Source organism: Siphateles boraxobius, unplaced genomic scaffold, assembly GCF_051911475.1.
Source record: "Siphateles boraxobius isolate OS27281-9 unplaced genomic scaffold, OSU_SipBor_1 100, whole genome shotgun sequence".
NCBI lineage: Eukaryota > Metazoa > Chordata > Actinopteri > Cypriniformes > Leuciscidae > Siphateles > Siphateles boraxobius.
This window is the reverse complement of record NW_027508701.1, coordinates 4097501-4113709: the sequence shown is the minus strand read 5'-3', so window position 1 is coordinate 4113709 and position 16209 is coordinate 4097501. Positions and strand designations below refer to the sequence as shown.

Here is a 16209-nt window from a genome sequence, read left to right as displayed (position 1 = left end):
ATCAGATCAGTGTTAGGGTGTATCATCAGATCAGTTTTAGGGTTTATCATCAGATCAGTGTTAGGGTGTGTCATCAGATCAGTGTTAGGGTGTATCATCAGATCAGTTTTAGGGTTTATCATCAGATCAGTGTTAGGGTGTATCATCAGATCAGTGTTAGGGTGTGTCATCAGATCAGTGTTAGGGTGTATCATCAGATCAGTGTTAGGGTGTATCATCAGATCAGTGTTAGGGTGTATCATCAGATCAGTGTTAGGGTGTATCATCAGATCAGTGTTAGGGTTTATCATCAGATCAGTGTTAGGGTTTATCATCAGATCAGTGTTAGGGTGTGTCATCAGATCAGTGTTAGGGTGTATCATCAGATCAGTGTTAGGGTGTATCATCAGATCAGTGTTAGGGTGTATCATCAGATCAGTGTTAGGGTGTGTCATCAGATCAGTGTTAGGGTGTATCATCAGATCAGTGTTAGGGTGTATCATCAGATCAGTGTTAGGGTGTATCATCAGATCAGTGTTAGGGTGTGTCATCAGATCAGTGTTAGGGTGTGTCATCAGATCAGTGTTAGGGTGTGTCATCAGATCAGTGTTAGGGTGTATCATCAGATCAGTGTTAGGGTGTATCATCAGATCAGTGTTAGGGTGTATCATCAGATCAGTGTTAGGGTGTATCATCAGATCAGTGTTAGGGTGTGTCATCAGATCAGTGTTAGGGTGTATCATCAGATCAGTGTTAGGGTGTATCATCAGATCAGTGTTAGGGTGTATCATCAGATCAGTGTTAGGGTGTTTCATCAGATCAGTGTTAGGGTGTATCATCAGATCAGTGTTAGGGTGTGTCATCAGATCAGTGTTAGGGTGTGTCATCAGATCAGTGTTAAGGTGTATCATAAGATCAGTGTTAGGGTGTGTCATCAGATCAGTGTTAGGGTTTATCATCAGATCAGTGTTAGGGTGTGTCATCAGATCAGTGTTAGGGTGTATCATCTGATCAGTGTTAGGGTGTGTCATCAGATCAGTGTTAGGGTGTATCATCAGATCAGTGTTAGGGTGTGTCATCAGATCAGTGTTAGGGTGTATCATCAGATCAGTGTTAGGGTGTGTCATCAGATCAGTGTTAGGGTGTATCATCAGATCAGTGTTAGGGTGTATCATCAGATCAGTGTTAGGGTGTGTCATCAGATCAGTGTTAGGGTGTATCATCAGATCAGTGTTAGGGTGTGTCATCAGATCAGTGTTAGGGTGTGTCATCAGATCAGTGTTAGGGTGTGTCATCAGATCAGTGTTAGGGTGTGTCATCAGATCAGTGTTAGGGTGTATCATCAGATCAGTGTTAGGGTGTGTCATCAGATCAGTGTTAGGGTGTGTCATCAGATCAGTGTTAGGGTGTGTCATCAGATCAGTGTTAGGGTGTATCATCAGATCAGTGTTAGGGTGTATCATCAGATCAGTGTTAGGGTGTGTCATCAGATCAGTGTTAGGGTGTATCATCAGATCAGTGTTAGGGTGTGTCATCAGATCAGTGTTAGGGTGTGTAATCAGATCAGTGTTAGGGTGTGTCATCAGATCAGTGTTAGGGTGTATCATCAGATCAGTGTTAGGGTGTATCATCAGATCAGTGTTAGGGTGTGTCATCAGATCAGTGTTAGGGTGTATCATCAGATCAGTGTTAGGGTGTGTCATCAGATCAGTGTTAGGGTGTCTCATCAGATCAGTGTTAGGGTGTCTCATCAGATCAGTGTTAGGGTGTATCATCAGATCAGTGTTAGGGTGTATCATCAGATCAGTGTTAGGGTGTATCATCAGATCAGTGTTAGGGTGTATCATCTGATCAGTGTTAGGGTGTGTCATCAGATCAGTGTTAGGGTGTGTCATCAGATCAGTGTTAGGGTGCGTCATCAGATCAGTGTTAGGGTGTATCATCAGATCAGTGTTAGGGTGTATCATCAGATCAGTGTTAGGGTGTATCATCAGATCAGTGTTAGGGTGTATCATCAGATCAGTGTTAGGGTGTATCATCAGATCAGTGTTAGGGTGTGTCATCAGATCAGTGTTAGGGTGTGTCATCAGATCAGTGTTAGGGTGCGTCATCAGATCAGTGTTAGGGTGTATCATCAGATCAGTGTTAAGGTGTATCATCAGATCAGTGTTAGGGTGCATCATCAGATCTGTGTTAGGGTGTATCATCAGATCAGTGTTAGGGTGTGTCATCAGATCAGTGTTAGGGTGTATCATCAGATCAGTGTTAGGGTGTATCATCAGATCAGTGTTAGGGTGTATCATCAGATCAGTGTTAGGGTGTATCATCAGATCAGTGTTAGGGTGTATCATCAGATCAGTGTTAGGGTGCGTCATCAGATCAGTGTTAGGGTGTATCATCAGATCAGTGTTAGGGTGTGTCATCAGATCAGTGTTAGGGTGTATCATCAGATCAGTGATAGGGTGCGTCATCAGATCAGTGTTAGGGTGTATCATCAGATCAGTGTTAGGGTGTGTCATCAGATCAGTGTTAGGGTGTATCATCAGATCAGTGTTAGGGTGTGTCATCAGATCAGTGTTAGGGTGTATCATCAGATCAGTGTTAGGGTGTGTCATCAGATCAGTGTTAGGGTTTATCATCAGATCAGTGTTAGGGTGTGTCATCAGATCAGTGTTAGGGTGTATCATCAGATCAGTGTTAGGGTGTGTCATCAGATCAGTGTTAGGGTTTATCATCAGATCAGTGTTAGGGTGTGTCATCAGATCAGTGTTAGGGTGTATCATCAGATCAGTGTTAGGGTGTGTCATCAGATCAGTGTTAGGGTTTATCATCAGATCAGTGTTAGGGTGTGTCATCAGATCAGTGTTAGGGTGTATCATCAGATCAGTGTTAGGGTTTATCATCAGATCAGTGTTAAGGTGTATCATCAGATCAGTGTTAGGGTGTATCATCAGATCAGTGTTAGGGTGTGTCATCAGATCAGTGTTAGGGTGTATCATCAGATCAGTGTTAGGGTGTGTCATCAGATCAGTGTTAGGGTGTGTCATCAGATCAGTGTTAGGGTGTGTCATCAGATCAGTGTTAGGGTGTGTCATCAGATCAGTGTTAGGGTGTATCATCAGATCAGTGTTAGGGTGTGTCATCAGATCAGTGTTAGGGTGTATCATCAGATCAGTGTTAGGGTGTATCATCAGATCAGTATTAGGGTCTATCATCTGATCAGTGTTAGGCTGTGTCATCAGATCAGTGTTAGGGTGTCTCATCAGATCAGTGTTAGGGTGTATCAGATCAGTGTTAGGGTGTGTCATCAGATCAGTGTTAGGGTGTATCATCATATCAGTGTTAGGGTGTCTCATCAGATCAGTGTTAGGGTGTATCATCAGATCAGTGTTAGGGTGTATCATCAGATCAGTGTTAGGGTGTATCATCAGATCAGTGTTAGGGTGTATCATCAGATCAGTGTTAGGGTGTGTCATCAGATCAGTGTTAGGGTGTGTCACCAGATCAGTGTTAGGGTGTGTGAGTGACTGATCTACCAAAGTCAGCCAGTTTGAGCTCTCCCCTGTCGCTGATGAGCAGGTTCTGGGGTTTCAGGTCTCTGTGCAAAACTTTCTGCCGATGGCAATAAGCCAGACCTCGCAACAGCTGAAACAGGAAAATCTGCAGGTGGAAACATGAATACAATGAAGTCATAACAATATTTGTACCTTTACTGTTGGAAACCATGTTTCCTAAATGTTTTCATAGCAATAAATGTGGCTAGGCTAATGTGCCAGCCAGTCAGCACTTGAGTTAAAGCTCTCTTTTTCTTCCTTTCTTACTATATTTTCTTGCTCTGGCTTTGTTTTTGTTCATCCTTTACATGATCACTCGGTCTCTCGTATGCCTGGCTCACACTACAGGAATTTAAGGCCGATTTATCCCGGATTTTGCCCTCCCGAGAATCGGAGATAAAATCTTGTGGAGGATCGGTTCTGATGCTCAGATTATCTGGTGATGTGAGGCGTTCACTGATCGAATCCTGCACCTCTCGATCTGCTCTCACGCAAACCCGGCCCGCCCCGATCATATCATACATGTTTGATATTTAGGATTTTAAATTGGGATGAGCAAGACTGTGATTACATCAGTACTGTCATGATAGCCGATACGAAACAAGTGACTCAACAGTGAGATATGCGGTATTATCTTCATTAATTATTTATTTATTTATTGCTAAGTGTTACTCTGTGGTCAGCAGGCACGAAGACCAGTTCATGTTCAGTAATGAAACCGAAACTAAATGTGCATTGAAACAAAGTGGAGGAAAAAGAAGATAAAATGTCAAAATAAGGGTCAACATAATATAATACAGAACATAAACCTAACAATAAGCTTATTAGATCATTGTTACATAACAGTTATTCCCGATCCTCGAGTCTCACTTTACGAGAGGCGTTCTGCTGATATTTCACCAGTGTCTGCATTGCTGGTCTCTGCGTGTTACACACAGGCCGTCACTCAGTGCAGTTACACTGTTACACCACTAGTAGCGGCAAGGGACTGTGTTTGAGTGAGTCATTAAACTGTTCATTCAACGAAAATATAAAAAAAATGCGGATTAATTCAAAGATAGATGCAATGAAACAAGCTGTTAATTATTTGAATATTTAATTTTAACTTTGAGCTGAATTTTACAAGGCTCATCTAAGCAGCAACGCTGAAGCTGATGCGTCACCTCATAGAGATAAATGGCATTGATTCATTGTATTGACCAGCGCTGACGCCATTCATTAGAAATATCCTTAAATGTTTTTGAAAGATTTCGTTTTCCTTGGTCACGGCAACCTTTTCACGAATACGACTGGATATGAAGGACAGGTATTTAGTTTACATCCGCTTGTCCTCTTCTGATCTGCAGTGTGAGATCACGTCAGGCGCTTCCTCTGGCACGATCATCTTAATAACACTGAGGAGTGTGTGATGCGCAGCGATTTCAACTCTTGTAGAGTGAGCATGTTTAAGATTTGAAGGTATAATTGGTAAGGATTTTAAAACTCCTGTAGTGGGAGCCAGGCATTAGTGTCTCTGCTGTGCCAGTCTGAGTTCGGGCCGGTCCCAGCGAAACTTTTAGTTCCTTACATTTTAAAGCATAATTTCTAGGGATAGTTCACTTAAACAGAATGACATTTTAGCTGATTGTCACAATAAATCTCTGTCTTAAAGGCACACTATGCACACTTATACCTTAATATAACAGCTTCAAAGTCATTTCGGTGGTAAACAAACTCATAGTAGGGCGAATCATCCTGGTAGTAAAGCTTGCGACAAATCTCGCGAGAATCACGACATGCTTTACGGCAACGACGTCACACACATCAACAACAACATATGAAGCACGAAGACACTTGCGCGCATTTCAGACGTGATACTCAACGATGGAAAAAGCAAAGAAATTGCGGTCGGAAGAGTCTAGAAAAAGGAAACGAGAATCCGACAGCACGAGGAACCGGACAGGAGTCCCACTCGCTCAGGCTTTCACTGTTAAAGTTCATTCCTGCGATTATCATGAGAACAGTTGTCAATATCTCACATAATTATCAGGACATAAATAAGCCTACACTTGTAAATAGTGTAAATGAGCGCAATTTGCAAACTATTATGATAAATTAAATTATACAGTAGGCCTAGGCTATAGGCTATTTACTTGTAATTTAGCTGCAATCATGTAAATACGTTATATGCCATCAAACGCAGTAGGCTCCTTTATTATTATAAACGTTAAGACAGTAACGTTAAATACAAGTACCTTACAGAGACTCTAGGGGGCGCTGTTGGACAGAAACGGAATTCCTGCATAGTGTGCCTTTAATCCATAGGCGTCGGTTTCCAGATTTCCGGGGTACGCGTCCCCACCAGATTTCGTCATGAGTCATTTTGTACCCACTACTTTTTGAAACATTGAGGCGCCACGATGTACCTCATACAAATAAATAAAACATATCCAGTTAACTAGCAGAGCATTCATTTAATTTGCTATTAAATAAGAGATCTGGCGCTAAAATTTGGTGTTTTTGAACTCAAGCTGAGCGCTCGTTGCCGCGGCGATCAGTGTCATGGATACAGGCTCGCGCAGTCTTCACTCGGACACGCTCTTCAATCTATCGCCGTTGTGGAGACTCTCTATTCATTCCGGTGAAATCTCAAAATAACATGCACACAAACGTGTCCCTGCTTGATATATAGACTGTAACCACTGATGCACATATTGAGTTTTGATGAGAGAGAGAAAACTATACGAGTGCGGATTAGAACCAGTAACCTCTGACACGCTTGGCAAAAGATCTACCACTAGACCATTAAAGAACTCAAACAAAATTTGCAGATCGATGGATTTATTTACGGGTTGAGCAGAGAGAGGCTGCACAGTTTGACAAGTTTCAGTGACGTGTGGTCGGGGCAAACTAGGCACTAGCCTGGCAAAATTGTTTTTTACTGTTTATTCTTGTTTTTTATCTATGCAATATGTGTGTTATTCCAATTGTTTAGACGTTATGATGACAAATGTAGCAGTTACGCATAATCAAATAAAAAACTAGAATAAGCAGTGTTTTTACTGTCTACTAGCATTTTTCTTTTACTAGCATTTGTTTACAGTATGTTGTGCATGCGCACTTCGGTGCTGTATTCTTCAACATGTACAGCAAAAGGCACAAATCTGCTGTGCCTTTGGACGTAAATATGTTATGCCAGTAATCATCTCCGTTACATATCAGACATGGACCAATTAAAATCGAGATATTACTGAACATTTGCGCAGCTAACGTCATTACACCACAGCTAGCCTACATGCCTAATCCCCACCAAATTCAAAGTCAAAATGACAGCACCGGCCGTGATCACGGAGTTAAGAAATCTTTCCAAGCTCGATTTTAATTAAAAATCTGAGTTAATAGCAAGAGGGAGGTCTACGCTAGCCTTAGATGGACTAGTGCAGCAAAAGGGCCCAAAAATTGCCCGATCGTTTCAAACAGACGGGTATGAAAGGAAATATGTGATCGAGCGGCGGATGGATTTTATGAAGGCTACAAATAATCTACCGATTGGTGAGTCAAAAACTATTTTGGGCTTAATATTGAATTGATAAATGTGGTCGAATTAATGCAAGCCATTTGCCTTTATATTCATTTAAGCAGTGTGTGATTTTACTTTTGCTAACTGACAAACATAATTGGCCACTGTGCAACAATTAAGGATTAAGAATGGTTGCATTCTGATGCTGGAGTGGACATTATTACCGGTGTGTGCCTGTGCCGCGCTTGTGTGTGTGCGTGCGTGTATGTGTGTGTCTGTGTGTGTGTCTGTGTGTGTGCGTGCGTGTATGTGTGTGTCTGTGTGTGTGTGTGTGTGTGTGTCTGTGTGTGTGCGTGCGAGAGAGAGAGAGAGAGAGAGAGAGAGAGAGAGAGAGAGAGAGAGAGAGAAAGAGAGAGAGTACACGATACATCCTGATTTGTACATTTCTTGATATGCCGCGCTTGTGCGTAATGTTTACTGTTAAGTATTAGCCTAAACAATAAATCAGGTAATCTGGCTTTCAACTCAGTGCCTAGCCTCTTTAAGACATCACCGCACGTCACTGACAAGTTTGTACCGAGCACTTCTGAAAATGCACTTCTGAATGCGTCTCCGTCCCCACCACATTTCAAACCAAACTGACGCCAGTGCTTTAATCTATCCAGGCCACATGAACTTGTGTTGTGCTGTGACAGAAATAGTTTTCAGTCATTTTCCCTGATGTATAGTATTATTTGTTAGTTATACTCAGTTTAAACTAAAATGACAGACTGTTATAGAGGATATGTCTTCTCTTCCTAACCTTTACATTATAAATGCTCATTATGCTCCCACAGTCCTCCAAATACTGTTTGAGATCCTTCTCCTAAAAACACACAGAACAAGTGTATCAGAAATACAGTAGATGGACAACGTTAGAAATGCGATGATGAATAATATCTCACACACACCAAGTACTCAAAGACTAGTGTAAGGCACTTCTCTGTGTGAATGATGTCGTGGAGCGTGACGATGTTGGCATGTTTCAAGTTCTTCAGGAGAGACACTGACGGAGAGAGAAACATCATCAAACCAGCATGAAAACCTCACAGGAGTGATGATTCTCTACACGTATACAGTCCGGCACTGTTACTGCAGCGTTACTAAGAAAAGTGTGTTGAATAATCACAATAGCAACATACATCACGCACAGGGCCCAGAATTCATAGAGTTAATTTATTGCATGTTTCTGTACGCTTCCTAGTCAAATATTGGTTTTAACAATGGCCAAACACATTTTTCTAGAAACAAATCAGTTTGTTGTTGTTGTTTGAGACTATTCCATAAAGTATTGTGTGTAAAGATGACAGTATCGGTGAGTTAGAGAAACACTCTTCATCTCCACTGAACTATAATCTAAACACCAGCTCCATCACTTTCATCATCATCACTTTCATCATCATAGGTCAATTACTTTATGTTAGGCATGCACCGAAATGAAACTTTTGGCCGATACTGATAACCGATAATTCTACATATTCAACAATTCTACAAAGCCGATAACCGATATATTGGCCAATAAATCTAAATCCAATTTTCTATATAATTTTTGAGAGCCTGAAAAACAAAAGTCTCATCATTAAAGCTGTGTCCTAAACACACAATTATGATGTTCTCATTATAAGTTTATGTAGCCGATATGACAGACTTGCTGTGCACTTTACTGTATTTTCCTTTTTTAATTTTTGAAGTGATACCAATCAGCTGAAGGAAATAACACATTATTTATCGGCTTTAATATATCGTCAAAGTTTCTTATCGTGCTGATAACGTTGACATTGAAATGAACATCTATCGGCTGATAATGATCTGGCCGATATAACGCTCCCACTCTTCTGATTGGCCGTGGATCTGTACCTTCTCGTATGGCGGTGCAGGGCGCGCCTTCCTCGTACTCCAGACGGATTTCCTTCAGAGCCACCAGGTTATCCGTTAATTTACTACGACCCTTAAACACTGTGGCATATGTGCCCTACACACACACACACAAACAAAAAATCAGCTGTTCAGCGGCATCACTGATGTGCAATGGCTTTTGCATTTATATAAAAATGGCAAATTGTCAAATTAGTTGAAAAGAACAATATCAACTGACAACTGGCCAAAAGAGAGATAAGGATAACCCAGTCAACTCTATTGACGACATATTAAACAGTTCTAATGCAAGGTCAAATTAACAGAAACTGTATCATCAACCGTGGAGAAGATTCTCACCTCTCCCAGTTTGTCCAGTTTGACATATGACTCTAATTTGCCAAAGCCGATTTCTGACTGAAAGGAAAACAGATCTTAGTGATTATCTGGCCGTATCAAATCATATATTTTTGTCTATGACCTGATGTGAACAATAATCAAAGGTGTATTGAACCTTGGCTTCCACAAAGAGATTTGACATAAACCCCCGGTTTCACAGACCAGGCTTAATCTAGTCCCAGAATAAAATGTATGTTTGATGTGTTTTAATGAAAGCATATCTTACAATATATCAGTGTTTCGTCTCAAGATTCACACCAGTAATGTTTTTCTCTAAGACACCATTATAAGAGAACGATTATAATTGACCTTCGGCCTAATCCTGGCTTAATCTAAGCCCTGTCTGACAGAATAGATACAGACATAGAATAGAAATGCATTCTACACATTTGCTGATGTCATACTAATAGATCATGACAAAGAAAGACTTACGAGTGACGTTCTGCGAAGCCTTCGGCTCAGAGGTTGGTCGAATGGAGGGCTGTTCGTGGCAAATTTCTGTAGGTAACCCTCCGGCAAACGAATATCCGCAGGCAGTGAAAGACGTTTATTGATTTCCTGAAGGAGAAAACATATAATGTGTCAAAGAGCAGTTTTATGGGGCAGATAAATATATCTTGTACAACTTTAATGCCCATGTTTCCCCCTTTGGCACTAAGAAACCACAAGTTCGGACAATGAGATCCTTCGGGGATATTACAGAACGCCATTCTTGAGACACAGCATTTGCTTCATTTGGGCTCAAGGTATGTGTGTGTGTCTACCTGTTGGAATGTGTGTTACTCACTATGATTGTACATGCATTACCTCATTAGAGAGCCGCTGCTGAAGACTGCGCATCCGCACTCGTACAGGACTCTGAACTTCATCAGAGGAGGTTCCTGAAGCTTGATCACTTTCTCCATCTGACCACATCTTCCCACGGACTACACCTGTCCACACACACACACACACACACACGCACGCACGCACGCACGCACGCACACACACACACACACACCATGTCAGGTGACCAAAGATTCAGTAATTGATCTGGAGTAAAAAGGGGCCGTCACGCTGACACTGATTTAAGTCTAGTTGAAATAGTTGTGACCTTCACACATTACTTCTGACCTTCCCACTATTTAAACATTTACAAAGCAAGAAGAAAAGAGCTGTGCACAAAAAGGAACAACTACAAGACAACATCTGGCTATATCAGTGCAAGAGAAACAAGGCCATTTATACAGTCGATAATATCTGAGTCCACAGCGACTTTATATATTTTGTCTAAAGCTAATTCGTTATTGCATATTATCTGTATGAATTAATACTGTACTCTGCATTTAAACTAAAAGCTTAATATTAATTGTTAAAATATAATTGGTTGTGTGAATTCAAACAATACAAAAAGAAAGAGAGTAAACAGAACATTTGTTGTTAATATGATGCTACTGTAGTAGATGGAAGTCACAGTAAAATACATCTGAACAGAGCGAGTGTTAATGCGCCACACCGGTCTCCAGTCCCACGGAGGAACTCCTGAAGGATAGAGGAGGAGTGACAGCAGTGAAGGACGAGAGAGAACCAGGCCTGGCACTTTATGCTGTGTTTATGTGACAGTCGTCCATGAGGGGCTGCCGCTTTACTTTACTTTTGTTCTTTATGTTTATTTTATAAATAAATTCGTTCCCGCCTCCTTCTTCCCTGAACTTGAACTTTGTTACAGTATAGTTGAGTTTCTGGTTTAGAGGCCCAGAAACTTCAGAGTGAAAGATGTCATACATACCTTTGTATGAGTTTCAGATCCAGCAGATGACGCCCATCAGATAAAAAACGGTGTTATTGTAGTAAGTTGTTAATCGCAAATCATACACCTCACAAGGTTGTTTCCAAAATAGTCCCATACAATAGAACAGGGGCCATATGTATAAAGCCCCTCAGACTAATGTTTTAGTCTTAAGTGTGTCAGAATTCTACGGTTCTAGCGGTTAAGGCTAGGTCTCAAATCCTCAATAATGTAAGAGAGCTGGAGAGGATCCTAACCTAGTTAAGACACACACTTACCACCGAAGTAGGAGTTATATGATAGCAGGGTGTTGGTAAAACGATACAAGTGTCACCATCAAGCTATTCTTTTTGTAACTGACCTTCTAAGATATTTGATACCATATCCCACTCAACTCATCAATGCTGTAACTGCAGAAATGAAAGTAATAATGAGTTTTTTGGCAAGAGTAAGAATGCAGCAGTGCACCGGTGCAGATTCAGGCCCACAGTAACCCAGGTCTGAAACAGCACTGACCACACAAACACACAGCAGTGGACAAAAGTGGTGTTTGTGTTAATGACCCTACAAGTTTGATTAATCCATCAAAATATGAGGAAAATATTGTGTGTATTTTTTTTAAATAAAATGTTAATGTTAAATGTGTTGATGATCACTTTTCTCATAAGCTTTAAAAAAAATACAAGATCCAAAGTTTTGAAAAAATGTGCCATGTTACATAATGAAAATAATGGTTTTGTCCTATATCAGATATTTCCTGATATTGTTATATTCTGCTACTTCTGCTGTTCTGAGTAAACAACTCTATGTAAGAATTCAACACAGATTGTGTCATTTCATGCATCTGTGTGAAGACTGATCAGTGATTACAGGAGTGTGTGAGAGTGTGTGTTCTCACCGATGTCTCGGGTCAAGGGAGGCTCGTCCAGTCCGGTGTCTTCTGGAAGCTCAGAGAGACTGTCCTCCAAACGCCGGACGCTCTGCAAGCTCATGGACAGACGCTTTTTAATGATCTTCATGCGGTCCATCAAGGATGCTGTGGGTTCAGTCACATGTGCACAAGAATAAATCGAACGCCACAATCTGAGCTCTTCAATAAGCAGCTGGATATGATGACGTAGAGTTAAACAGGACAGCTCCGGTTCACATATGGTTTTGGGAATGTAATCTGTGCTGGATCATTTAGTCCTTATGTTAATGTGAAGTCGACTCAAATCGTTTGTTGAGGGAATGGTATCCTTTTCTCATTGCCACAAATATTACTCTTTCCCTGCCACTGACGGGGTTTTCCCCGTAATCCATGTTTTCATTGTACAGTAGGGGGCGCTATCACTGTAAAAACAAAATATGATCTATAAGTTATAACAACATATGTTTTTACATTGCTTTAACTCATCAAAATAAGTTAAGCAATTTTCAACTTTTTTGTCACACAAGACTCAATTTTTTTTTTAAAGTCAGTTTAATGCAATTTAAGTTGAAATGACTCAAACATCCAAGTTGATTGTACTCACAAATTTAAGGCAGCAGCTTTCAGATGAAAACAGAGGTGAAGAAGATATAAGATAAACCAGAAGTTCTTTACGAGCAGGACTCGATCTACTCCATCTGTGTTTATCATCCTTCTGAATCTGATTCAGGCGTAGACTTTTACAAAAAATGCAATTTGCTCAGATTTTTTTCAAAATGTTGCTTTTTTAAATGAAACTTGCCCACATTCAAGTGTTGATAAAAAAGAATGGATGAAGCTAGAATACAAGTTTTTTGGATTAGCGTTGTTTGTATTTGTCTCCTTACTGTAAATAAACGCTGAAAAAAGATCTTTGCTTCAATTCTCGTATTAAGACATGCCTATTAAATTATATTATATTATATTATATTATATTATATTATATTTAGGGATGGGGCCGATCCGATCCAGTATCGGTATCGGCTCCGATACAGCCATTTTTGCCGGATCGGGTATCGGTCAGACGAGGCCGATCTAAATCCGATATTGTGTGTTTACTATTGTGTTATTGTTAAGCCCCACAAAAGTATTATAAAGCACCATTAAGTGTTCGTGCACTATATTATAAGTGTTCTGAAGCCATTCTATAGTATAATGTGAGATAGAAATGAATATTTAAGTAATTAAATTCAAGATCACGTAAACTGTTCCCTCCGCTGCGGCTGTCAATCATTCTTCATTCAGCATTCAACAGCGCGTCGCGTTCGGTTATGACAGTCAACTCGATGAAACTCTCCAAGATGATTCAATTACTATTATTATACTTGATCTGTAGATAAAGCTCTATGGTTTCGGATAAAATGATTATCTTGCTGGACTTGCTGTACCTTAATCATGTTACTTTTTAACGTGTGTCTGTTAGATCACAACACTGGAGAGCACTATAATTGTTCTTCAAGCACACAGTAACTGAAATTTAAAACTGTTAAAAGATCAGTAAACTGGTCAGTAAACTGGTGGTCTGTAAACTGGTCAGTAAACTGGTGGTCTGTAAACTGGTCAGTAAACTGGTGGTCTGTAAACTGGTGGTCTGTAAACTGGTCAGTAAACTGGTCGTCAGTAAACTGGTGGTCAGTAAACTGGTCAGTAAACTGGTGGTCTGTAAACTGGTGGTCTGTAAACTGGTCAGTAAACTGGTGGTCAGTAAACTGGTTAGTAAACTGGTATTCAGTAAACTGGTGGTCAGTAAACTGATCAGTAAACTGGTGGTCAGTAAACTGAAAAAAAAAACTCAGTAAACTGGTCAGTAAACTGGTGGTCGGTAAACTGGTGGTCAGTAAACTGGTGGTCAGTAAACTGGTCAGTAAACTGGTCAAAAAACTCAGTAAACTGGTCAGTAAACTGATGGTCAGTAAACTGGTTAGTAAACTGGTGGTCAGTAAACTGGTCAAAAAACTCAGTAAACTGGTCAGAGAACTGGTGGTTAGTAAACTAGTCGAAAACTCAGTAAACTGGTCAGTTAACTGGTGGTCAGTAAACTGGTGGTCAGTAAACTGGTCAGTAAACTGGTGGTCAGTAATCTGGTCAGTAAACTGGTGGTCAGTAAACTGGTGGTCAGTAATCTGGTCAGAAAACTGGTGGTCTGTAAACTGGTCAGTAAACTGATGGTCAGTAAACTGGTCAGTAAACTGGTCAGTAAACTGGTGGTCAGTAATCTGGTCAGAAAACTGGTGGTCTGTAAACTGGTCAGTAAACTGGTGGTCAGTAAACTGGTGGTCTGTAAACTGGTCAGTAAACTGGTGGTCTGTAAACTGGTGGTCAGTAAACTGGTGGTCTGTAAACTGGTCAGTAAACTGGTGGTCTGTAAACTGGTGGTCTGTAAACTGGTCAGTAAACTGGTGGTCAGTAAACTGGTAGTCAGTAAACTGGTCAGAAAACTGGTGGTCTGTAAACTGGTCAGTAAACTGGTGGTCTGTTAACTGGTCAGTAAACTGGTGGTCAGTAAACTGGTGGTCTGTTAACTGGTCAGTAAACTGGTGGTCAGTAAACTGGTGGTCTGTAAACTGGTCAGTAAACTGGTTGTCTGTAAACTGGTCAGTAAACTGGTGGTCTGTAAACTGGTGGTCTGTAAACTGGTCAGTAAACTGGTGGTAAGTAAACTGGTGGTCAGTAAACTGGTCAGTAAACTGGTTAGTAAACTGGTCAGTAAACTGGTGGTCTGTAAACTGGTGGTCTGTAAACTGGTCAGTAAACTGGTGGTCAGTAAACTGGTTAGTAAACTGGTATTCAGTAAACTGGTGGTCAGTAAACTGATCAGTAAACTGGTGGTCAGTAAACTGGTAAAAAAAACTCAGTAAACTGGTCAGTAAACTGGGGGTCAGTAAACTGATTAGTAAACTGGTGGTCAGTAAACTGGTGGTCAGTAAACTGGTCAGTAAACTGGTCAAAAAACTCAGTAAACTGGTCAGTAAACTGATGGTCGGTAAACTGGTTAGTAAACTGGTGATCAGTAAACTGGTCAGTAAACTGGTGGTCAGTAAACTGGTCAAAAAACTCAGTAAACTGGTCGGAGAACTGGTGGTTAGTAAACTAGTCAAAAACTCAGTAAACTGGTCAGAAAACTGGTGGTCAGTAAACTGGTCAGTAAACTGGTCACTAAACTGGTGGTCAGTAAACTGGTGGTCAGTAATCTGGTCAGAAAACTGGTGGTCTGTAAACTGGTCAGTAAACTGATGTCAGTAAACTGATGGTCAGTAAACTGGTCAGTAAACTGGTCAGTAAACTGGTGTTCAGTAATCTGGTCAGAAAACTGGTGGTCTGTAAACTGGTCAGTAAACTGTTGGTCAGTAAACTGGTCAGTAAACTGGTCAGTAAACTGGTGGTCAGTAATCTGGTCAGAAAACTGGTGGTCAGTAAACTGGTCAGTAAACTGGTGGTCAGTAATCTGGTCAGAAAACTGGTGGTCTGTAAACTGGTCAGTAAACTGGTGGTCAGTAAACTGGTCAGTAAACTGGTGGTCAGTAAACTGGTGGTCAGTAAACTGGTTAGTAAACTGGTCAGCAAACTGGTGGTCAGTAAACTGGTGGTCAGTAAACTGGTCAGTAAACTGGTGGTCAGTAAAATGGTTAGTAAACTGGTAAGCAAACTGGTGGTAAGTAAACTGGTCAGTAAACTGGTGGTCAGTAAACTGGTGGTCTGTAAACTAGTCAGTAAACTGGTGGTCAGTAAACTGGGGTCAGTAAACTGGTCAGTAAACTGGTGGTAAGTAAACTGGTAAGCAAACTGGTGGTAAGTAAACTGGTCAGTAAACTGGTGGTCAGTAAACTGGTGGTCAGTAAACTGGTCAGTAAACTGGTGGTCAGTAAACTAGTCAGTAAACTGGTGGTCAGTAAACTGGTCAGTAAACTGGTGGTCAGTAAACTGGTGGTCAGTAAACTGGACAGTAAACTGGTGGTCAGTAAACTGGTGGTCAGTAAACTGGTGGTCTGTAAACTGGTGGTCTGTAAACTGGTGGTCAGTAAACTGGTGGTCAGTAAAATGGTTAGTAAACTGGTAAGCAAACTGGTGGTAAGTAAACTGGTCAGTAAACTGGTGGTCAGTAAACTAGTCAGTAAACTGGTGGTCAGTAAACTGGGGTCAGTAAACTGGTCAGTAAACTGGTGGTCAG

At 40.8% G+C, this 16209-nt stretch overlaps 1 protein-coding gene across 3 annotated transcripts in view; it reads right to left on the bottom strand.

Moving 5' to 3' along the window:
- LOC143746734 (cyclin-dependent kinase 16) overlaps positions 1–16209 on the bottom strand; it is a 36526-nt gene that overhangs the window by 17124 nt on the left and 3193 nt on the right. The window contains exons 1-9 of one of the 3 annotated variants that reach the window (XM_077238774.1): positions 12607–12739; positions 11991–12424; positions 10132–10256; positions 9757–9882; positions 9286–9342; positions 8929–9043; positions 7983–8077; positions 7835–7897; positions 3516–3639 (exon numbers count right to left, since the gene is read on the bottom strand). In XM_077238774.1, the coding sequence (XP_077094889.1) occupies positions 3516–3639; positions 7835–7897; positions 7983–8077; positions 8929–9043; positions 9286–9342; positions 9757–9882; positions 10132–10256; positions 11991–12120 (835 nt within the window). In that variant the 5' untranslated portion in view covers positions 12121–12424; positions 12607–12739. Of the gene's footprint in view, positions 1–3515; positions 3640–7834; positions 7898–7982; positions 8078–8928; positions 9044–9285; positions 9343–9756; positions 9883–10131; positions 10257–11990; positions 12425–12606; positions 12740–16209 lie in introns of those variants that run through there. The other 2 variants (XM_077238778.1, XM_077238765.1) reach the window with 2 other exon arrangements.